At 36.0% G+C, this 25,244-nt stretch overlaps 1 protein-coding gene across 10 annotated transcripts; it reads left to right on the forward strand.

The window, feature by feature from the left end:
* Positions 1-834: 834 nt before the first annotated feature.
* On the forward strand, positions 835-24,124 carry LOC131156698 (gamma-tubulin complex component 4 homolog). Of its 10 annotated transcripts, none has more exons than XM_058110567.1 (17): positions 835-885; positions 1,374-1,767; positions 2,203-2,494; positions 3,791-3,927; positions 4,333-4,431; positions 5,870-5,990; positions 14,571-14,843; positions 15,063-15,143; positions 15,225-15,308; positions 16,452-16,538; positions 17,465-17,520; positions 17,647-17,844; positions 18,047-18,272; positions 19,102-19,190; positions 20,479-20,632; positions 22,246-22,368; positions 22,460-22,892. In XM_058110567.1, exons 2-17 carry the CDS (start codon positions 1,598-1,600, stop codon positions 22,526-22,528), a joined length of 2,259 nt encoding a protein of 752 aa, XP_057966550.1. In that variant the 5' UTR covers positions 835-885; positions 1,374-1,597; the 3' UTR covers positions 22,529-22,892. The 10 variants fall into 10 exon arrangements, with proteins under 10 accessions (XP_057966550.1, XP_057966553.1, XP_057966552.1 ...); XM_058110570.1 differs by having other exon boundaries at positions 873-890; XM_058110569.1 differs by lacking the exon at positions 835-885 and adding an exon at positions 959-1,025.
* The last annotated feature ends 1,120 nt before the right edge of the window (positions 24,125-25,244 follow it).

Here is a 25,244-nt window from a genome sequence, read left to right on the forward strand (position 1 = left end):
TATGTATGTTTATCAGATACAAGTATTCTGTATGATGGATGACAGTCTAGGTCCGTTTAAAGGGTCTGGATTACAGCAGATATAGAAAAAAGATGGGAATTTGGAGAATCACGTTTTGGTGTTTTTTATTCCAAATATAATTTTAACCTTTTTGAAATAACTTTTGATCTTATAAAAATATTTTCCAAGCATTTTAAAAGGTATTTAGGTCTAAATAATTAACCTAAGAGCATCATGTATCTATATTGAAATCATATGAAATACTTACATGAGATTTCTTAAAAGGTTTTAACTTTCTAAACGCTAAGTTTTCATATATTTGCTTTACTCTCAATATCTTCACGTATTTGCTTTGACTTCCTTCATGTTTGACTTAACTTTAAGCTTCAATAGTCTTTAACTTCATAAGATCTTATAGCATTAAGTTCGAACTTTTAAAAGACTTTGTCAAACACTTGTTCTTGAACACTTGAATCCTGAATCATCACTTAACCAAATATGTTAAGTTCATTTATTTTGTTATCATCAAAATAAGATTCTAAACCTTGTGAGACCAATCGCCAAAATAAAATTGATCTTCCTAATTTAAGAGTCTAATGTATAGTTTTGTCTTTGTTTCGTTTTGCTACGGTTATTTTTTTTTTTTTTTCTGTTTGTAACTTATTTTACTCAAATCACGATATTCTTCTACCATAAATAAAGAGTTTTCTAATAAAGAAAGAAGGTGTCGCTCTCTTTTACAAAAATAAAAATAAAAATATTAACTCTGTAATTTAAAAATAAAAAAAAATATTTAAATTTTCAACTAAACTATTGCCGAACTAAAGTAGACGAGTCCCCACCGGCAGTCGCAAATGGCTACACGCCCCACCTGCGGAGTTGTGAGTAAGGTTCCCCTCCCCCCCCCCCCCCCCCCCCCCCGGCCCTCTCTCTCTCTCTCTCTCTCTCTCTCGTAATGCTTTTGGAGTAGAACTTTTGATTCAGGACAGCGAATGGTCTTTTCTGGGGTTCTCGCTGTTTTATGGGTATTCTGTATTATATTGGTGTTTTTCTTTGGTGCATGCTTGGTTTAGAAGAGGGTAGGGTTGTTGCTGATGGCTTGTATGTCTTTCAATATATTATTACAAAGAAGAGATCATTGATGTTTGTGGGTGGGTAACACTGATTGAGTATATCAGAAGTGAAACTGGTCTCTGTTTCTAGGCTGGGACTCATTTTTCATTTTATTGCCTGGAAGGGGAAAAGAAGAAGATAAAACTATTTTATTTTTATCAGTTTTGACCCGACTTTGATATGATCTGTGAGATTTTTGTAATTTTTATATATTCAAAATAAATAGAAAAAGAGTTTCATGAATTGTAATTTTAATGCAGAAATCGAGCCTGAATCCGAACTTGAAACGGAGCCTGAGCCTGACCATCCGAGCTTGAACCAAATTGAGCCTGAGCCGAGCTCTTATTCTATCGAGCCGAGCCTGAATATGCTGAAGCTTGGCTCGGCTCTTTTGCAGCCCTACCTGCTGCAGCACTGAACTGAAGCTGCTCCACTCGTAACCATTACTCTTGCCTCAGTTTTGCGCAAGTGATCGGAGAGAGAAATGTTGCATGAGCTTCTCCTTGCACTCTTAGGATACACCGGCGATCTCATCATTGATGAGAGAGACCACCAAAACTCCATTGGCGTTCGTTTTTCCCCGGACGCTCCTGCCTCGGATGAATGCCCCTTCAAGCTCGCTCCCGATCTCTCCTTCATCCAACCTAGCGACAGGTCCATCTATTCTCTTCTCTCTTCTCTCTTCGACTCCTAGTTATGAAGAAATTCATGTTTTTGTATTCAAATTTTTTTTGTTGTCATTTGGGGATTTGACAGTGTGGATTGTACTTGGCGAAATTTATCTGTACTTGGTTAGCTTTGGGATGGAAATGTTTCTTGTGTGCGACATTTTCATTCTTTTTTTTTTGTTTCACCCACTACTCCCTCCCTCCTTGCCCTACACCCCCAAAAAAAACACCCGCCGGAGGGGGGGCGGGTTTGTGTTCAAATTTAGTGAGGAGTTGAGTTTGATTTATGAATTTGAAGAACATGAGGGCAAACATTTATTTACCAATTTTTCGATTCTTGGAGCGAATCTTTGATTCTTGCTTCATTTAGTTAGATTGTTGGATTATTTTCTGCTACTGATTGAATTGATGAATGCTGCAGGGATGCTATTGAGAAAATCATTTCACTAGGGTTTTGTTATAAGGAGCTTGATCGATTTGCAACAGAATCACGGGATTTGAGTTGGATAAGGTCTTCAGATGACTCTCCTCTTTCCCGAACTTTTGAATTACAGCAGGGGAAAACTCAGAAGTCAAGCGTCTACCGCAGGGGCATTGCTAATGGCATTGTTGAGATACTGTCAATCTACAGGTCTGCTGTACTGCACATTGAGCAAAAATTGTTGTCAGATCCTGTGCCCCTGTTGGCAACGGTAACTCAAGGCCTGAATAAGGTTTCACTATTACTCTATTCTTTTTTGTTATTGTTGTTATATCATATAGTATGCTACTCTGTATATTCAATGGGTTGATGGTTTTATGGATATATTGGGGAACGGTGGGTCATGACTTGGGGAGATGTATACAATGTAGAGGATGGTCATAATGTTTTTTAGCAATGAAAATCTTATTTTAGATGGATTACAGAGTTATTGTAAGACTTTACATGTATCATAGACTCCTATAGGAGTACTAATTTTTTGTAAAGATGGGAGGAGAGTTGTAGACCAAGAGAAAGGCAAGGAAGTGGTTGTTCAAGAGCCCCCGGGCCCTGGCTCAGGTGGCAGGGGGATCTGCGGTGGGCTGCTTGACAGTATAAGCCTGGGTTCAATTCCTTGCTGAGCAAAAACCTGAATATTCCTCCTGCATTGGCTGTGGGGCCAGACAGTGTGGGCGATGAATCAGTCTGAGTACCTTGTGACGCTACCAGTGATCATATATCATGTAGCTGGATGAGCCGAGGGCGCCAGGACACCCGGCGTAACCCAAAAAGATAAAAAAAAAGTGGTTGTTCAAGATTATGAGTACTCAGGATAATTCTAATGCAATAGGCTAAGAGGGAGAAGCGTCCTTCTAAAGGGGATTGCTTCCAAACACGTGAACTGAACAGATATCATTAGGGAATTCTGCAGGAGATGAATGTGCTCAGGATCTACTAGATATTAGTAAGATCAGGTTGAAGTTAGTTATCCCCAATCATTGGGAGATCAGACTGAGGATGCAGACTGGTGTGAGGAAGAAAATTTAGCAGAGGGAGTTAGATAAATCAAAGACATCAATCAATTATTATAGATGGCTTTGAAAGTTGATATATAAATGAGAAATCCTAATTTCTTTGTCATTTTTTTTTCCCTTTTTAGTAGAACTCTTGTGCTCATCTAGCGTTATATCCCCCACCCTCTCCCCCCCTGTTTCTTTCAGTTACTAATATATTTCTTCCAGTCAAAAAGAGAATTATTTGATAGCATTTAAAAAATTTGATGTTAGCTGTAAAATAAATTACGGTATTTTATTCTAATTGAGCATTTCTTTTGTTGAACTTAAAATTGGCTGTAGCTGAGGGGAAAGATTTTAATAATTGTAAGAAAACCATATAATGGTGAACCTTACTAATGTTACTTTCTAAAGTATATGTTTGGATGAAATTTGTTTCTTGAATTTGGAAGTACCATTTCAGCTACCAAAATGGATTTCTTATCACAATTGAATTTTCTTTTAACTTCTTTCTTATGAATTGATGGTTCTTCCAGTTTTTTATTCTCTTGCCACCTCTTTACGACCTCATTCTAGAGATTGAGCATGATGATATTCGTGGAGGACAACTTTTAAATCTTTTGCACAAGCGATGCCATTGTGGGGTGCCTGAATTGCAGACCTGCATTCAAAGGTATGGACTTTGTTTCACTTTTATTCAGTTTTTCTTTCACTTTTATTCAGTTTTTGTTTATTGGTCAAAATGCTAATTATGAATATTTTTCTATTTTCTATTTTTCCCCTTGGGTGTAACTCATCTATTGTTACTACTACATCAATGCTTTATATTGAATTGTTTTCATATCTAGTTTCATTTCTGTTGCCTAATGCAATCCTTGGGTTTTTTTAATTTTTTCTTCAAAAGAAATTTTCTTTGACTCAAATACCAATTTGTTTATAATATGATAACTATTGGCTACTTATGATAAAAACCATTGATCTCTAGAATAAAAGATCATTATTCTGCATTTGCAAATGGAAATTAACTAATTGTTTTTATTTTTTCCTTTCCATTTTTCTGTTTGTTCCCAAAGCATAGGCTTCTTTGGCATGGGCATCAGGTCCTGTATAACCAGCTTGCATCTTGGATGGTTTATGGGATTCTTCAGGATCAGCATGGAGAATTTTTCATTAGAAGGTTGTGCTAAAGACGTGTAAATATATATTATCCTTGATTGTGATAATTTCAATTCTGAGTATGCATTCAATTAAATGCACTTATGCTTAAAAAACTATACACTGTTATAGATATCTCCACTAGTAATAATTGCATTTGGTATGTGTAACACACACTTGTAGCATCTGCTTATCATCTCAGAATTTGCTTTAGTCAATGCACATCTGAAACTGGGAAAATTATGCTTGACAAATGTTCTTTCACATGTACATTGCCTGAAACCCCAAGGGGGCAACTCAGTGGAGGAGAGAGCCAGGATAAGTTCCTTGAGAAGCGTAGGTCTTTGGTTTGTGTTCTGAGTAGTTCTTTGGATCCACCCTAGGGCTTGTGGCCTGCTTTACTCACTGCAATTGATGGGTCAAAGTAGCTGGCTAATTTACAGCCACATCCTCAATTATCAGGGTGCAATCAATCTTCCATCTATCTAATTCATTACCCCCTTTTTTTAAAAGATAAGAGATAGGTAATATATCAATTGTACAATTTATCATTTGTACAGCAGTACATAGGTATTAAATTTTATAGTATGGTGTACTGAGAGTTTATGAATGGCATAATGAATGCAGTATGACAATTAGCAATAGTTCAGAACATGCTGCCAAATTAATGATGGTTACTTTGGTGGAAGATTTCGATGCTGATTCTATTATAACTTCGATTGAAATTACACGCTGCAGGCAGTTTCAATTGTATTGTCGAGTGTTAAATTTGTAGTGTTACTCCACCTAGACTTTGACATTCTAATAGCAATTGTTGCTAATCTCAAGCATCTTGTCAAAACCAACTTTAGCTATTCCAATTCTGCTGGAAGTCCTATGTAAACAAGTCTGACCAAATGATCCCCTTTCATCTTCTCTTGGTTACTTAATCCTTTTCTTTTGGCCCTGGTTAGCCTTGGGTTGCTGTATTAGCTTGCAAGAATTGTTTTGTGCTTCTATGCTTTTATGCTTTCCTTTTGTTTCACTCAACTATGAAAATGAAAAGTAAGAGGACGTCTAGAGTCCTCACTACTTCAGTTACACTTGCATTCTAATTTTCTAGATCTATACAGATACATGTTAAGAAGGTTGATAATTATGTCAGCATTGTTGAAATACTGAGTAAAACGGAAAACCTGATGACAATGATAGTTCTCTCACTCTATTTGTAGTATATGTCAACTATATTCTGATGACCATAATACCCTTACTCTTACTAACATCACACTAGTACACACTAGTAATGCTAAATGACCAAAATTACTGTTAACAAGTATAATCAATAATATTAATCTTTGAGTGATTTTTAAGTATTTGTGGTTTTGAAAGTTTCATAATTCTAGATTGTTTTGTCTATTTGTGGGAATTAGCATTTACTTTTACATAGCATTAACTGAAGTTGGGTACATGATATTTTTTAGGCAGGAAGATAAGGACATAGAGCATGGTGCATCTCATCCAGATGTGCTTGAAAAGTTGGCACGCATGTCCACTGATGACGCATCATTAACAGATTGGCACTTGGGATTTCATATTTTTTTGGTATGCATGAATTGTGATTTTATTCATTTTTTTTTAATAAATTTTATTGGATTTAAATTTTTGGGAGATGGTGTAATATTTTGTATGACGACAATGATGATGAGGATGATTTGTGGCTTGCTTGATGCTATTGTACCATCATCATAGCAGAACCTGTCTCGTTTCTCATGTGGCCCATATTTTGCACTAATGGCTCCTTTTTTTTCTTGGAGCTGGACGTATAGCAATCAAATCTTGCTAAACACTAAACGTCTCTTGGTTGAGAAATGATCATGTTAATTGTGAAGTTGGCACTAAATCATGATTGTTTTGTTTATTTTTCTATTGCTAATTGCCAGTTTGGTGGCTTTATTTTGCTTTTATTGTTGTGTGACTAGTACCTATCATCCGTGGAAGTACTCATTTCTCAATTTAAATGGAGGAAGAAAAAGAATAAAGAAACCTCCAACAACTACTTTAATGTTTGAGAAGACAATATGTGAGGTTTCATAACAGAAGAAGAAGAAGAAGAAGAATTAAACATTTTGGTTCCTAATGTTTTTGATTCCTTGTTTTAATTTCTCTCGAATCTGGTTCGTTTCCATATCCAAAAGAAATTAAACATGGCTGTGAAGTTTTGTGGAAATATGTTTCCTTATTTTAGGAACACAAACATGTGTGGTCTAACATATTTGTTATATAAAGTAGCATCAATAACCAAGCTTTAAGTCCCATTAAGTGAAGTCAGCTATATGAATCCTTTTCTTCCAATTTTCAAGTTCTTGGGCAATATCCTTAGTTAGTTGGAGTATTGCCAAAATTTTTTGTTCTAGATATAGGTTTAACCTTGCCCCTTTTATGACCTCTAATGTCAACTAAATCGCTCTTACTACAGCATTACTTGGTCTATGTAACAAGTGCCCAAAGCATCTCAATCACCCTTTATTTTATCTTATTTTATTAGACAATATGTGCCTACTTCATGTGTTCATTCCTTGTAATAATCTTTTAAAGTTATGCCCCTTATGGCCCTTGCATCTTAACATTCTCATTTCATACACATTTATGTTTTAGATATATTATTTCTTAGTTGCTCAACATTCTAATCCATGTAGCATGGCCTATCTTATGGTGAAAAAAGGGCGTTCCCAAGCCGCAAGGCTCCCTACTTTGCAAGGGTAGGGGGAGGGTAATCACAGTGTATGCAGCCTTGCCCTTGCTTTTATGCAAAGAGGATGGTTCCTTGGACTCAAACCTGTGACCAACTAGTCACAAAGAAGCAACCTTACTGTTGGTCCAATGCCTGCACTCCATGACTGATCTTATATCCATTCTATAAAATTTTCCTTCTAATTTTAAGGGTAGTCTACGGCCATGTAACATGCTACTTTAATTCTATGCATCACATCTTCAACGTTTCATTCTACTTGCACAATAGATCCAAGAAAATTAAATCTATTACTCATGGATCATGATAAATTGTTGATTATCAGTTTTAATATTTTTCTTCATTATTCCTAATGAGTGAAATTGCATTTAATGGGTTCGTACTTATGTAAAAACCTCTTGATTCTAAAGCATCTCTCCATATTTTTAGCTTAGATTCTACTCCCTCTCTTGCTTCATCTATCAATACAATATCATTTGTGGGAGAGACATACCAAGTAACCTCATTTTGGATATATTTAGAAAGTTCATCCATAACTAAAGCAGAAAGATTAGGGCCTATAGTAGACCTTGATGTACGCTTATTGTACTTGGGAATTCCCAAGTTTCTGCCTTTGTAGGTTTTTGTCCTAAGTTCATCATTAGCCTCTCATGCATATCCTTAATAACTTCTATATGTTTACTACCTACTCTGATGCATGGGCAGCATCTAGGCTCTGCAGCCATGGGAGAATTTAGAAGAAATAAAAGAGAGGAAGGAAAGGGAAAGGGAAGGGAGGAGAGAGGAGATACCAGAGGGGAACTCACCTTCAATCAAATATTCAAACTCATCAACAAATAACTTACAACATGACTTTCACACACTATTATAAGAAAGCCTAAACACATAAATTACAGACATACCCCTAAAACTACATGAATTACAAACATACCCCCTACTTTACACAAATATTACAAACAAGTCCCCACAACATACATAATATTATACTAATTAAACTAAATACATAATAAACAAGTAGTTAAACCCAAGAATCCCTTTTCCCAATTCTTTTTAATTATTCTCCAACATGGCTCTTCCCAAGATTTTGGTTCTTGTCTTACATCAACTCTCCCCCAGTTAGAAAAAATTTGGCCTCTAATTTTGAGATGTTGGAGAATCAAGAGGGAGAAGCAAACTTAGACTCTTCGGAAGCCAGTGCTTGAATGAGACATAAAACTACGTTCCCTTGGTAGCACCATTGATTTGAGTTGAGAATTAGCATCAATGAACATGTTGGGGATGACAAACTCAACGATAGGAATGTATGAAAGACTTTGGATGTCTTCAAACATATGCATTTTTTTGCTTGTAGTGTTTTCAAGTTGAGTAAATATGACTAATTCTTTGTCTTGGTTAATTGGTAGAGCAGACTTCAAAACGATTTTCTTCCCATTATAGTGGAGGAAATATGTATTCTCAAGCCCTTGAGTCTCACCCAAATCATCCAACCAAGGAGAACCAAGGATTACATGGCCAATCTTCATAGGTAGGACATTGCATCAAACATTAGCCAAATGTTCACCCATTTGTATGGTAACCAAACATCTTTAATAAACATGTACAATAGAGTTATCAACCCAAGATATCTCGTAAAGCTTTGGGTGAGGTTTTGGATGAAGCTGCATTTGAGTGGCTCCATTTATGGAAACCACATTCATTGGACATCTTCTATCAATAATGATTTTGCAAACCTTTTCTTTGCATTTGAGAAAGGTGTTGAAGAGCTTGAAATTGTGCCCAAGGTATGATAAATGACGTTCCTATGTCCTATAATTTGTCATCATGCTTCTGAAATTATGCACATATATATATATATATATATATATATATATGCTGCAGCTATTTTAACACAATTTCTTACAAGCCTTACTCCCAATTTCTCAAAAACTATCTTCAATTCACCTTTGATATTGATTGTCCAGCTGAAATGAAACAAATACACAAAGAAAACTCACAAAGTACAACAACAAAACCTGTTTTTTTAATACTGGAGTGACAATTTCTAGGGCGTTGTGCCAAAAATTATTGTACTTGCTTGCAATGTAGTGTCCACAATCAAAATATCTTGCTGCGTATCAAAATATCATGGAGAAAACACCAATTTCTTGTCGTGAGAACCAATTTCTTGCGATTTTGGCAGCAGGAGGAAGTTTGGCAGAATCCTCATTCACAGTCGCCAGCGTGTGGGGCACACGAGTCGCCGGCTGCGACTTTCCTGCAATGATTTTCTAGGGAGTGGTAGATCAAAGGGTGGTGAGTCGAATGGTGGTGGTGGTGTGTCAAAAAAACTTTGGCATGGGTGGATTTTGAAGGGGGTGGGTGGCTGGAGAATTTCAGGTGGCGCGGGGCTTCAGGGCTGGTTGGTTAGTGATGAAATTTTAAGGGGAAGGGTTTCAGGGGGTTTTGTTTTTGGTGGTGTTGCAGAATCTAAGCTGGAATCAAGGTTTCGAAAATGGGGACACAACTAGAATTTTTTAAAAGGTCAAAAATTGCAGAACCATTTTCAGGGTTTTTTTTTTTTTTTAACTGAAAATTCAGATTAGAGAAGAATTAGTGAGAGAACGATGGGAGGGAAATAGAGAGAGGAAAAGACAAGAAGGAAGAATGTAGAAGAGGAAGAAGGAGGAGAAGAAGAAGAAAGACAAAACAGAGAAGGGAGCGTTACATACAGAATAGAGAGTGAGAGAACAGAGCAGAGGCAGAGCAGAAAACCAAAGAACAAGAAGAGAAGAAAGAAGAAGTAGCAGCAGAGAGGGAGGGAGAAGTTACAAAATAGAGGAGAAGGAAAGAAGTAGTAAAGGAGAAGAAATAGCAGCAGAGGTAGTTAATTGATGAACAAAAGAGACACACCCAAATATACGAGGAGAGAGAGAGAGAGAGAGAATAAAGGTGAATTAGGAGAGAGAATGGAGTAGGGAATTTTACCACTAAGAATAGAGAATGGCATCCTGTTGATAAGCTAGCAAGCTGTAAGTACAACATCACTCCAAAACACTTTAGGTACATGCATTTGATAAAGTAAGGTGCAAGTGATTTCAAGGATATGTCTATTTTTTCTCTCTGCAAAACCCATTTTGTTGAGGAGTGTGGGCACATGATGATTGATGGACGATATCAAACTGAGTCTTGTATGTAGTGAATTGTGCACTAAAATACTGTTTAGCACGACCACTTTGAAGTGTTTGAATTGGCAAACCAAATTGAGTCTTTATTTCAAAACAAAAGGCACAAAATACATGAAATTACTCGGAATGATGTTTTAGTAAATATAGCTAAGTCATTCTTGAGTAATCATCCCCAAAGGTTACGAAGTACCGGAAACCCAACTTGGACACAACTCTACTAGGACCCCAAACATCAGAGTGAACTAACATAAAAGGGCTTGCAGCCTATTTATTGACTCGGAAAGTGAAAGGGACACGATGATGCTTTCCCAACTAACAAGACTCACAATCAAGACTACACAAAGAACTCAAATCAAGAACAAGATGTTTTGACTTTTCTAGTGAAGGATGACCACGACAACAAAGAATCTGGAGAGGTGTAGCAGCAGTGGTGCAAGCAGCAGAAGGAGATAGCGGCTCAAAGTGATAAAGTGTACTAGCTTCACGCCCTCTGCCAATCGTCTTCCTCATCTTCAAATCTTGAATAACCATAGAATCAGGGAAAGAGTGTCACTGAACAATTCATGGATTTGTAATCTTGCTAGCGGACATAAGATTGAAAGGAAATTTGGGAATATACAAGACCAAAGGAAAATAAATAGAAGAAGTGGGATTTACAATCCCAATTCCCTTGACTACAGTGGTGGATCCATCAGTAAGAGTAACACGAGGTAAATTTGCAGGATATTGAAGAGTGGAGAAGAAGTTAGGTATACCTATGAGTCTGTGATATGATCAATAGTAGCGGAGTCTATGACCCAAGGACTATGATGAGAAGTACTGGATGACAGGCATACTGTGGGTTACTTGTTTGGGCAAGAGATGCAATGGGAAGAGAAGCTTGTTATGACTCTTGGTACTGCTGGAACTTGGAATACTCTTCCTCAAACATGGATACAGTATGTTGCCCCCCACATTAGGCCCCAAAGGTATGGAGTTGGTGGTGGTTGCATCGGCTGCCCCCAAAGGTGTGAAGTTAGTGGTGGCTGCATTGGAAACACGTGAAGGTCTACTCTGTAGATTCCAACATTGCTCAATAGTATGATTACCTTGTCCATTATGAGTGCACTTGTGAGGAGTGCCTCTACCTCGTCCATCTCTACCACCACGACCACTCGAACCACCTCGATAACTTTTGTAGTTGTTTGGTAGAGTACTAGAGTCACCCTTGTAGCAAAGGCTGTTCCCTTAGAGCCAGATTCAAGAGCAGGAGAATGTGTGCTAAAGGAAGCATGAAGGACATGAGAATGAACATCGGCAAATGATGGTAGCTCGACATTACTAAGTATCTGGGACTGGAGTGCCTCAAACTCGGGTCTCAAGCTCACTAGAACCCGAAGGACTGTTATCTGCTCCCTTTGCTTTTGCATATCACAAACATCGACAGTTATTGGTGGCATGTCAAGCTTCTCATGAATACGCTTCATCTCTCCAAAATAATCTTTTATGCTTCTATCTCCTTGTTGTAACTGAAAGTGCTGTTGGGATAAATCATACATAAGTGTAATGTTACTAGAATATAGAAGCTTGACATAATCCCAAATCTCCTTACACATATCTAGATGCATTCACACCTATGCAATCTGTGGCTCCATTGAATTCCATAAGAGGGAAACAATCATGGCATCTTCTTGAACCTACACTTATGTTCTCTTCTCATTAGAAGGATCAGATTAGAGCAAATGATCAAATTTTCCTAATCCTGCTAAATAAACCTGAACAGCTTTAGACCATTGAACGTAATTCTTTCCATCCAACTTTTGAGCCATTATTTGTGGCAGCGATGTAGGAAATAGACTTTTGAGATTCTTGGACTCCATTTAAACACTCACAAACTTGCAGCAACACCAATGTCAAACAAGAAGAACAATCAAAACTAATTGGGACAATCACAAAACCACGTGAAGCCCCGACACAACCACAAACAAGGTGAATGACTCACCTACTGATATAACACTGCCACAGCCTCACAACTTGATGTACGAACACTGCTGCTATTCCAAGAAATTCACAAAGTAGCCTTTACAAACACCGAACAGAAATTAACGAATTACTGCGAGTGCGTGGTAAAAAAAGGTTGGATTTTTTAGCAAAAAGGCATGCCCAACAGCTTGATAATATTGTCTGGAGAAGGAATCAGAACATGGCAGAGGGAAAAAATGAAAAAAAGTGGCTGGAAACTCTCTCAAGTGTCGGCGTTTGGGATAGGCATTGCCAGCAGTTGGCCGGCATGTGACGGTGCATGGGGCCTTTTCCGGTGATGGGGTTTTGTGGTGTTAGGCTTCGGAGGGTTTTGTGTTTGGGTATAGGTTGGTTTTGGGAAATAATGAGGAGTGTAGGTGGATGTGAGAAGGAAAGCAATGGGAATGTGTTTTCCGGCAACAGCTGAGTATAAGGTTTAGGTTGGATCACGCTTTGATACCATGTTGAGATTTTGATTAAAATGAATGACCTAACTTGAAGATGGGTCTCGCCCTCTATTTATAATACAAATTAAATACATTCTAATGACAATAATATCCTTACTAACTCTCACTAATTAACATACTAACACACTTAATAATAATAGCAAAAGACATAAATAACCTCTAACAATAAGATAGTCTAGACACATAAAATTACACACATACCCCTCAAATTACATGAATTACAAACATACCCGTACTTTACACAAATATTACGAACAAGCCCCCAAAATACACATGATATTATACTAATTAAACTAAATACATAATAAACTACTAATTAAACCCAACAATCCCTTTGTCCAATTCTTCTTAATTATTCTCCAACATGACTCTTCCCAAGATCTTGCTTGTCCTACATCATACTCCATTGCTAAAACCTGCGATGAAACTTCCCTTGGTACTCTATCATAGTCTTTCTCTAGGTCAATAAAAACCATTTGCAACCCCTTTTTCTTTTCCCTAAACATTTCCACTTGTCTCCTTAGGAGATATATAGCCCATTTTGTTGATCTCTCGGGCATAAAATCAAATTGATTTTCTGGGACCCTCCTTTGTAATCTTAAATTTTGTTCAATTTCTCTTCCCAAAGATTCATTTGGCTTTTAAAAAGTGAAAGGATAAATGAAAACAATACAAACCAAAGCTTTCCCAAACATACCATTAGGTTGAGCAGGTAGATGAAGTTAGGTGTGAACTTAATATAAAATTGATATTCATAATAGTCCTAATAAATTAATTAATGTCCTTGTACTGTACTTCTTGGACCAGATAATATATTCCAGTCTTCTATCTAAGTTCATGTAGAGCTCTACCAGTTTCTGTGATGAAACAGTTGCTAACTAATCTGCAAATATGAAAAAAGTGAACAAGAATATCTGCCTGAGGGTTCAACCTTATGTTCGTAGGTCAGTCTGTTGCACCGGCAGTCATATTTTCTCAGCATCCATGTTTGTTTTGGTTTATATCTTCTTATGGGAGTTTAGTGTGAATTATAGCACTCTTTGTTTTAGTCCTTTACTGTCAGTCTGTGAGCAGAGCAGCCCAATGCACTTCTGCTAGCTGGAAATAATATTTAGCATTTCTTGCTGTGATGTACAACTTTAATTCCTTTGGAGATGTTGCTGTGTGAAGGAATCTTGATGCAAGACTGACTGGCAGCAGAGAATTCAGTAAGACAATGATAAATTAAGAGAGAACCAAAAGAAGGTAACAGAAAAGAGAATGGGAAAATCAATGCAAGACTTAATTTAGTGCATAATTCTCAATATTGTGATCTGCCTCTCATGTTACTCGTCAAGCCTTTATATAGGTTTTCTCCTACTACCAAATAAGGAAACAATTTCTAGGAAATAATATCAAATATTATATGGAAACAATCTCTAGGAAATAAAATCAAATCCTTAAAAATTAGACCAGCATGTAATTGTAAAATATTTACATCATATTGATCATATAATCATAAAGACCCTATATTAAGTCTTATGCCTGTGGTAGACTTGAAGATCTTGCTGTGTAATCTCTATCAAATCTCCATGCCAGTGTGGGTTGGAGAGAAGATGGGCTTCTGGGAGGAGAACATGGCCCTAACTTAATCCTGTTCATTAAATCTTGTCAAAGTGTTGTTGCTTGTATCGATGCATATAAATTTGTCTCTTGTTTTAGAAAATTAGTGCATATTTTTTTGAAGATTTTTTTCCTAATTAAGTACCAATTTGGAACTTTGTTGTTGAAACTGTTTGCTTAAATGTTAGCATTATTGCAGGATATGCTGCCAGAGTATATCCATATGCATGTGGCAGAATCGATTCATTTTGCTGGTAAAGCAATCAGAGTTCTTCGGAATCCAAGCCCTGCCTTTTTATACCAGGATGCTATCCATAATCAGCGGATACCAAAAGGATCGCAGAGAATTCAAGGATCTCCAGGATGCTTTTCTTTTCATAAGGAGCCTTTTGTGGATATGAAAATGATTGGTGAAGAGTTACTTCCACAGTCTGAGGCTGATAAGATTGAAGCTATGCTTCAAAACCTAAAGGTTTGTGATTATAAATAAAATCTCATGTCACCACATCGTTATAGTTATCCATACTAGATGATGATTATGTTTTGTGTTCTACTGCATGCAATAAAAGGGTGCCCTTAGATTTATTTCCAAGCCAGCTTGGTACTCTTATTTTATGTTTCTTTCTAAAGATAGTTTCCTTCCGCTTCCACAACTTGAGTTTTTCTGGCTAAGTTGTTTGTTCATAATCAGGAGTCATCTGAGTTCCACAAAAGATCATTTGAATCCGCCATTGACTCTATTCGGGCTATTGCTGCAAGTCACCTTTGGCAGGTACCAAATTGGCAAATTTTCTTTTTTTCTTTTTCAAATCCTTGTGTATCTGTTTGTCATTTTCACCCTATTTTTTTACAGCTCGTGGTTGTTCGTGCTGACTTGAATGGCCACCTAAAGGCCCTCAAAGATTATTTCCTTTTAGCAAAAGGAGATTTTTTCCAGGTAAAGTACAGATGGTTCCTATTTATTTAATATATCTTTGTAATCACATTTCCTACTTTGATGCAGCTTAACATCCTAAAAACTTACTACTTACTAGGCATTGCTAAAAAATCTGATTCCTTGGATAACTTGTTTAAATTTTATGAACTTTACATGTGCATGCTGCCATGCGTGGAAAGGTTGGGATTTCTTGATAATTGACACTGTCTCTGTCAGTATAGATTTATGTTATTATATGTAGTAGGGGTGTATTTGAGTCGAGTCAACTCAACATAGTAAAATACTCAAACTCGACTAAAAAATATTGAACTCGAAACTTGACTCGAAAATGTTAGGCTCGAAACTCGACTTGAATTCGATCAATTTCATATTGATAAATTCGAATTGTTAAACTCGAACTCTACTCGGCTACAAGTTTATAAAACTCGAGCTGAACTTGATTATAAATTAATATTAAAAACATATATATAATGTACATATAATAATATATTTATAAAATATATTATATGACATGTATAATATAAAAATAATAAAATTAAAAAGCTCAATTAGGCTCAAAACTCGACTCGAATACTATTATTGAGCTCGAACTCGACTCATTAAAATATTCAAGTAGCTTGAACTTGACTCGAACTCGAGTAGAATCAAGTCGAGTTGAGTTAGGAAACTAATCGAGTTCGTGTAGCTCGTGAATAAGCTTGGCTCGCTTACGCCCCTAATATGTACTCTTAAAAAGGGCGTGCACTTTGTGGTATGTATATGTTTATATATTGGAATGAGGTGGCACTGCCCCACTTTAGTTTATATGTTCACTTTGTGTGATGTAACTTCATTTCAAACTCCATATAGGGCTTAGCATGTGTAAAGATGTTTGCTATCAATTTACAATCTTATATATTTGTGGATTGTTGTGTAACTCAAATCCAATCTGAATAGTTTTACTTGTTTATTATTTTTTGTATGCTCATTGCATTCCTGTACCACACTTATTTGACTATACTAAGAAGAAATTGTAACTTATGTGCTGGTATCGGATTTATGGATTCTATGAACCTACTGCACAGAGACATTTTCTAGCATGAAATTTCCTCTGCAGTATAATGATTAATTATTAGTTCTGAATTAGTCGTTAAATTATGCCAGTGTTTTCTTGAGGAGAGTCGCCACTTGATGCGTTTACCACCTCGTCAGTCAACTGCTGAAGCTGATCTTATGGTTCCATTTCAGTTGGTAAGTGTAGCATGATATTATTCCTAATTGATAGGATTGTTTTCTTTGCTTTGTTACCTTCATCGGTTGCATTGGTTTAAAGTACTCTTAGGATGATTAAACTGAAAAAATTGTGACAGTTATTTTTGTTGTTTCTGTTTGTATGTTTTTTTTCCCAATATGGAAATGTCTATTTCACATTTTCTTCTATAATAAAAAAAGTTGTATATTTTTGTCACCTAATATAAATTTCTAAACTCTTGTCAATAGTCGAGCAGTGTTATTTGGATTTGAAAACTTGCAGTATTGTTGTCTTTGAATACTCACAGTTTGACCTTTTTGGGTACGGTACAGTTTGACTTCCAGTCTACAGATAGTGGCTGTTCTATATTTTTATTAATCTGAAATAGGCTTCTAAACTTAGAGAAGCTGTAAGACCATTTATCTCGGAAACTATGATTTTGTAGGCAGGCTACGGAATCAAGACAATTGCAAGCTTTTTGTGTTTAGGGCCCAAACCATGGTTTTGTTATTCGTGACCAAACTTTATCCCATCATTTCTTTTAAGTATCACGTGTATAGTGTTATAACTTCTGGTCCCTGAACACTCTGCTTTGCCAGGAAGGTGCTTTTTACATTCAATGTCCTTTAATCCATGATATTTGGGTGATGTATCTAGCATTCGGTTGGCTGTGTGAACTGACCTAGTACGAATATCAAGTATTATTTGGGTCAACAAATCAGCATTATTTGTTTCGCTCAAACCAGTTTTTATTTTAACAAGGCAACAAGCTTCATATTTCTTGCTAAGTGAATTTCAAAATAACTAAATGCTTTATTTCGATTTGCCAAATTTTTTGTGTATAAAAGATTTAATATCTGAATTTTATAGCTTTCAATTGAACTATTATAATAAAATAGAATTCTTGATTTTATGTGCAATGCAGGCTGCAATAAAGACTATTGGTGATGAAGATAAGTACTTTTCTAGGGTATCCTTGAGGTTAGTGTTCATGTTTGTTGCTTCTACTTTCTGATCTAAATTAGCATCTCTCTTAGCCATTTTGAATCAGTCTTGCTACTTCAGTTAATTATTAAATTTTTTTATTCCTCTTTTTACCACCACTAGGATTTCTTCTTTTAGAATCACAGTTAAATCCTCTCAAATGGATTTACCAAAGGCAAAAACTTATTCTGATGGAAATTCAGATGCTGCATCATCAAATGCTTCTTCAGAGACATCGCTTGATGGATGGGATGGTATTTCTCTTGAATATGCTATTGATTGGCCTTTGCAGTTGTTCTTTACCCAAGAAGTGATCTCCAAGTAAGATTCTATTTTGAATGCTTTTTGCCTTTCCAGGGCCTTATGTTTTTTTTTTTCTTTTAAAATTTTAAATTTTTTTTTAACAACTGATGAATTTGAACTATTCAAAGTATCTTTATAATTTTACCAAAAAAGTGAATGCTGCTGCAGAAATGGTCAATATTGCCAAACAAATGCATTTTTAATAGCTAGTAGGATGCAGGTACCACAGGTTATTCCAGTACTTGCTACGGCTTAAGCGAACTCAAATGGAATTGGAGAAGTCATGGGCTTCTGGTATGCATCAAGATCACACAGATTTTTCTAAACATCGAAATGATCGCATAAACTGCTCAATATTACAATTGCGACGGCAACGGTCTAGATCAATGTGGCATGTTAGAGAGCATATGGCTTTCTTGATTAGAAATCTCCAATTCTATATCCAGGTAATTAATTAGCCTAACCTTCACTTCTGTATATGGTTTGTTAAGTGAGAAATTGGTTCTATGCAAAACCATCAGGAAAAAAAATAGAAGCCAAGAGTATTCAAGGCTTCTATATCCTTATAATATATTCTAGTGGGGGCAAAGGGCAATATGTAGCAGTCCATTTATAGACATTTTTTTTATCATTAAATATGAAATATGATATTTAGACTTTGTGGCAGTGATTTGAATTTATTATATTAATCGCTTAATTCATGTCTACTCTCTCCTGTCTATTCTCTCTCTCTCTCTCTCAATTTGATTTTTTTTTTGGTGGTTTTACAGAAGTATGTGATGGATCTTGTGGTCCCTGCCTTTTGTAAATGTCCTTTCATGTCACTTGACTGGAGTTATTTAAAGGTTGTTTTGACTTGTAGATTGTATTCTAAAATGCTTGATTATTTTTGTTTAAATGTCAGATTTGTCATGTATTAGTAGTTTTGTTGACATTTCTCACTTTATGAGTTCAAAATTAACACCTGTTTTCCATTGTTTTTGTTGTACTCATTTTTATTTTATTTTAAAAAGAACTAAAAAATAATAATCAGAACAGGGTCTGTTGTCATAAACCTCACTTCTGTATTTGCATAATGTACTGAGGATATAATGAAGCCATGGATCCTTCTTTTAGTATTTCTTATGGTGAGGGTGATGCACAAGTTATTGATCATTTTATGGGCCTAGCCTTAGTGGAAAGCAATTTTACCGATGGTTTTTGGAAAGCTTTTATTTGCAATTTATGCTTGCTCATTTTATGAGCGCATTTAAAGTCCAAAGATGTTCTTCTCAGGTGGATGTGATAGAATCCCAATGGAACGTAGTGCAAGCTCATATTCAAGATTCTCATGATTTCACTGAACTTGTGGGCTTTCATCAAGAGTGAGTTAATTGTTTCTTTTTATTCCTCTCACTTTTGAATCTGAAATTCTGTTAGTTCTCCAGCTTAAAATAATTTACAACAGCATGTAGAGATTCTATTGATCATTTATTGGTTATTATTACCTGCCAATTTTTCATTAAGAAAATATGGAATCAATGATATATGTGATCATAACTTTTCAATGGCTAACTAGATTAAGAATGAATGAGGCACCGTAATTTTCATTGTTTGAAAAAATTTGTGTTCCTCAGTTGCCCATGCCTAAACGCTCTCGATTGGTTGAATTGGCGGAAAGGGATTCATGTAGCCGACCCCACCTAGTGGGACTAAAGGCTTCTTCTTCTTCTTCTTCTTGTAATTGCCCGTGCCTCATCTCAAACCATGCAATTCTGTTCCTGTGCTAAAGAAGTTGCATCATCTTTGTTGATTTTATTTGACACAATCATACCCATGGATAAGAAAAAAAAAATTGAGCAAGAGAGGATAAACAGCCTGCTAAAAATGAAAAGAGAAAGCAAGAGAATATAAGCTAATGAAGTAGAGACCTATAATCTCTTGACAAGTCAATCAAGCAGAGTTCTCTAAAAGCTGCAGGAACAGAACAAGAAAAAAGGAGGAAGGAAAACAATTCTACTTCATGTTTTTGAACTGAGGGCTAAAAGTTGTGATCATGAAACCTAGAATGTCATGATTCTGAAGTGCTCATAGTCATTCAGTCTAAGGTGCTCTATGAAGGATAATGTCAAGAGTTTGAAAAGGGGATTCTTGAGTTAGTTGCTTTATGTGTTTTTCCTTTTAAATGATTTTTTTTTATCTCTTCGTTACCAGTTTTTAGCTTTGAGGACTTCCTGCCCTTTAGCCCGTAAGCCTTTCTTCTACTCCTAAAAACGAAAATCTTTCTGCCTGATTACTAACGTCTTAGTTGTGATTCTAGTTTCATTTACAATGCAGTGGGCAAATTTTTAATTTGTTCTTTAGATGGCTGAATCTTGAACAAACCTCTGGCTTAAATTTTCAGAAATTTCAACTAATTAGTTTATTTTCCAAAATTTAACTATTTTCATATATATATATATATATTTTCACATTCTCATTTTGAATTTGAAATTTAGTCAAACCTCTGGCTTAAATTTTCAAAAATTTCAACTAATTAGTTAAGTTTCCAAAATTTAACCTTTTCTTTTTTAACATTCTTATTTTGAATTTGAAATTTAGTGTACCTAAATTTTTTTGTCTTATGTGTGGTTATAATGGCAAAATACTTTCTGGTTTCACTATAACCTGTAGGTACTTGTCAGCTCTGATTTCACAGTCCTTCTTGGACATTGGTTCTGTGTCGAGGATACTGGACAGCATAATGAAGCTTTGTATGCAGTTCTGCTGGACCATTGAGAACCAAAATAGCAGTTCCAATGCATCTGAACTGGAACATATAACTGAGGTAATTATTGCCAATTTTTTGTTTTATGTGTTCTCTCAAAATTTTCCCCTGTTTTGTCTTTTTTTTGGTGCGTAAAAATTGCTGTCAGTGTATATAGGTCGGGGTACAAATTTCTATATAATTCTTGTGTTTTTTTTTTTTTCCGTTTTGCACGCTTGGAGTTCAACCGTTTAAGCCCCATCCTATTTAATTAATCAATTACATGAAAATATATACCATTCATTTAGGCATATAGATGTTTTATCCTTTTCTGTCTCTTTGCCTATATTACATGATGGCTCCATGTTTTGTAACTCTAAGCTTCCTATTATTGGCTGCTCTCTAATCATCGGAAAATTGTTTAAAATGAAAGAATAAAGTTTCTTCCTCTTAAGGGATACTTGCCTCTTGATTTTTGTGATAAATAACAGCCTCCTGGTAATTGATTGTATCTGAATACTTTGTTGGATCTGTTCTGGTAGCACTGATACTGACATGAGACACAGATACGACACAATACCAACAGGGCAATGCAGTATTTTTTTTTTTTTTTTTTTAAATTGAGGATAAAACATGGTAGGGATACCTTATTTAATTGTTATATATTAGGCTTGTTTTTCCCTTTAGATGACAAATATTGAGGTAATTTTAATTTAAATGAAATATAGACATCATTCATGCACAATTATCAATTGCACATTTGACAAACTGCCGTTATACAATCATCAGCTACATGGCTTGGCCAGGGAAATTTTTTTTAAAAAAAAAAGGAGAAGAAAAGCAAAGAAAAGAAAATATTAACCACGAGTGGCAAACTGGCGATGGCTTTAGATAGGTGGAATTCTAGGGTTGGAAGGTTTAGCAGTTTTCTACAAAGCTGGCACAGTAGCGCTAGGGCTCCGAAGTCCCAACCTCCAGAGTGTAGCGAACTGGTGATGGCTTTAGAGAGGGGAATTCTGGGATTGGGTGATCCAGCACGGCTCTGCAAGGCATGCATAGTGGTGCTAGGGCTCCAAAGTTCTTTACTTTTTGGCTTTTGTGTGTCATAACAAGGGTGCAACAGTATGCAACATTTCACCGCAAGAAGTGCCCTGGACATGCCCTTGCGCAAATTGTTTTGGCTGTGTCCAAAAAATATAATAATAATAATAATAATTAATTTCTGACTCGTGAATGACATCTGTCTGGGTGTGTCAGGCAGGTGAACAGGTGTCAGATACTGACACTCAGTCTTCCATAAGTGTCAGTGTTTCCTTTTTTTCCTTTTGCATTCTGCTGGTATGCGTTGCATGATTTAATAGAAAAACCTGCATTGCAGATATTGGAAATCTGTAAACACGAGTAATCTGGCCTGTGCATGTAACGAAAGAGGTGGATGACCTTTCTTCAATTGCTATCATTGACTTCCTTATTGCTCATGTGTTTCCTATCTAATCTACCTTAATATTTCATACCTACCCCCACCCTCTCTTCCTCCCATGCCCATTTTTCTTGGGATCTGGTATATACATTCTGCATCACAGATCTGGCCAATTCTGTCATGGGATATGATGGAGACGCTAGGCTCAGCTTTAATTATCTGTGTCGTAAGGTGGTGATATATTTCATTGATACGCCCTTCTAATAATTCTCAGGAGTTTAATAAGAAATCGAACTCTTTATACACAATACTGCGTAGCAGCAGACTTGCAGGAAGCCAGCGAGCCCCATTTCTAAGACGATTCCTTCTGCGTCTGAACTTCAATTCTTTCTTTGAGGTAACATCTTCTGTCGGTTCCTCCAGATGCTACATCTAATCTTAGTCATACAACAAATAAGCATTCTAACATATTATTTTGCTGTGAGCAGGCTACTGCAAGAGGTGTGCTGAATGTTGTCAGACCACGCCCAGCCCTTCCTGTTTTAAATCAACAGTAGATTTGATTGTAGTTTTCCAGTTCGTTTGAGGTTTTTTGGTCCCTTCGCATAGCACTTGCCTACAGTTTTTATTCTTGTAAATGTGTATTTTGTGATGTACAAACTTTATTTCTTTTTGGCTTAAGACATGAAGTATCCATTCATTTTTGGAAGTGTCTGTAGCAGCAGATAAGTGTAAGTATGTTTCAGTGTTTAGATTAAGTAACAGTTATATTATAAGCAAATATATTTTCTGCAAGCAGCCCTTTTAGGTAGCTCATAGGGCTGGGGCTTAGGTTCTTTTTGCAAGTTTAACCCTACATAATGTAACATGATGGTAACATATAATTAATTGGTTAATCTTCTGAGCTTTGTAGTTCTGCAACTTCATGAGCATATCAATAAGGTTCTTGAGCATGTTGATCCTCATGTGCTGTCCACAATGTGCTATTGTGCTCTACCAGTGATGAAGATATTGCAGCTGCAAGCTCAATCACTTGTCAGCCAGCCAATGCACGATTACTGATATATTACTAGTCATTGTTTCAATATTCAACCATTTGCACTTTGTTAGGGCCATTGAACACTAAAATCTGCTTGTGAAGATTGTGCACTTCATAAACTTCTGGGAACAATGGAAGAGTAGATGGCTCTTGACTAAATGGAAAAGAAATTGCTGAGAACATATTAAAAGATGGTAATGGTTTGTTACAATTCACCAAGATGGCAAGATCCTTCTATGTTACCAATCATTTCGTCTTTGTACACAGAGTAACTTGAGCTGCCTGCATTGAATAACAAACAAAAAAAACAGAGAACAAAATAACCTTATGGCATTATTTTTTCAGAGTTAATCGGTGAGCTTTTGAGTAGAGACAGAATGTGAAGTAGTTCAAGTGTTAAAAGGCAAGAGCAGTTTGCCACCTTGCTTCAGAACACTCTTTTGATAATTTTTTGAGTTTGATTCCTTTAGAGTGCATGATTCACCTCCACCAGAAAATTTGCAGTGATAATTAAAGTGTTTTATGGTTTTATTTTTTTCCGAAAGAATTCTTGGTGTGACTGACTGTGTATACATTATTCATGTGAGCCCGTGGCTTGGACTGGTTTGTATAGCTGCAGTTCACTTAGGTTTTTCATAGAAAGGGAAATAAACGAACAGCAAATAGCATGATTCTTCTACATGCAGCTTCTTTTGGCCCGGTTGAGGATTGAGAAAGGTAAAACTCTTCACATGCACGCGCACAATTTCTATGGGGGATGCTATCCTAACACAATTGTTAAATGACTTATTAGCGGCAGGGGGAAGCTGGTGTAGGGAATTGAATCTGCTCATTAGTGATACATGCCAAAATTGGCGTGAGACTTTTTTGTTAACAGGGATAGAAGCATTTCCCGGTTTATCACATAGCTAGACTTGCAGCTACGTGTGATAGGAAAGGAATTGTACCTCCTTTCTGTTCATTTTTCGTATGGGCAAAAAGAAGAGTTGATCTCTTGAGATGTAGCATTGAGAACCTCCTTTGAATATTGTAAAAGCCCTTGTTTCTGGATCGGTGTTCCTAGTTCTTGTAACTACTAAAAATAATAAATATCAAACAGATAATTTATATAGTATGCTTTTGCACACTTGATTGGCATGCTTTCAATTTTAAAATTTCTTTACTAATCTCTATGCAGGTTTGGGATACTTGATAAGTCCAGTGCAGAGAAAAATCCCTTCTTGTCATCGTTTAAAATGTTTTCCATTGAACTTCTCAATTTTGGATGTGTTAGCCAAGTCTTGGTCATAAGCAGATCAACATCCGTAACAATAGGGGGAAAAAATAAGCACTACCCTTAGATTGCTAAGAAATCATTAATCTGAAAACATGATACAAGCAAAGCTTATTGATTCGGGCGGTGCACAACATTGCTCAATTTGCTCTTAGGTACATTTTTTCTTCCAATTTGGTGCATGAGGCTTGTCGATGTCCACCTTTAGGATATAACAAAACTTCTAGAAGCATGTACTAATCTACTTGGGGACAGGAATAGTAGTGACACAATGAACGTAGGCAAAGGAGGAAGAAGAATGATTTTTTTTTTTTTTTTCTGGGTATTGTGGAATTACAAAACAAAAGCTAGTGAAGAAAAATAAACTACTAAAAAAACAATGGGATTTGTATATATTAAGGAAGACTTTAAACAATTAATAAAGGTGAAAAAGGCCAAAAGATCAAAGGGAAAAACAATGAAAATAAGCTAAAAATGTCTCAAAATGGATGCATTGAAGTCTAGGTATTTACGTGTTAAGAGAACTCCCACATAAAAGGAGCTACTATACTTCCTAAATAATCAACACGGGGCAAACTATTGACTAGCCAAGAACAACAACAACGCTTTTAAAATATTACCACACAAAATACCAACATAACTCACATTTATTTTCTCTATAATTAACTAGTTGTGGGCATGCACGCTGTGCATGCTCTCTGTCTTTTTTTAAAATTTTATATTTATTTTGAGGAAACAATTGTAATGAAAATGTGTAGGAGTTGAAAGATATTTAAATTTGATTAGAAGAATAGTTATAACTAACTGTAAGAGCAATTTGGAGTAGTTATGTGTAGTTATTTGGGTGTTTTGGATAGTTTAAAAAACAAAGAGATTAGAGATTATTTCTTAAAATTAGAGAGGGAATTCCTATTTCTTGATTTGATTTTTAAATTACTCAAAATACGTGCATAACTAATCA

This window comes from Malania oleifera, chromosome 5 (genome assembly GCF_029873635.1).
Source record: "Malania oleifera isolate guangnan ecotype guangnan chromosome 5, ASM2987363v1, whole genome shotgun sequence".
NCBI classification, from domain to species: Eukaryota; Viridiplantae; Streptophyta; class Magnoliopsida; order Santalales; family Ximeniaceae; genus Malania; species Malania oleifera.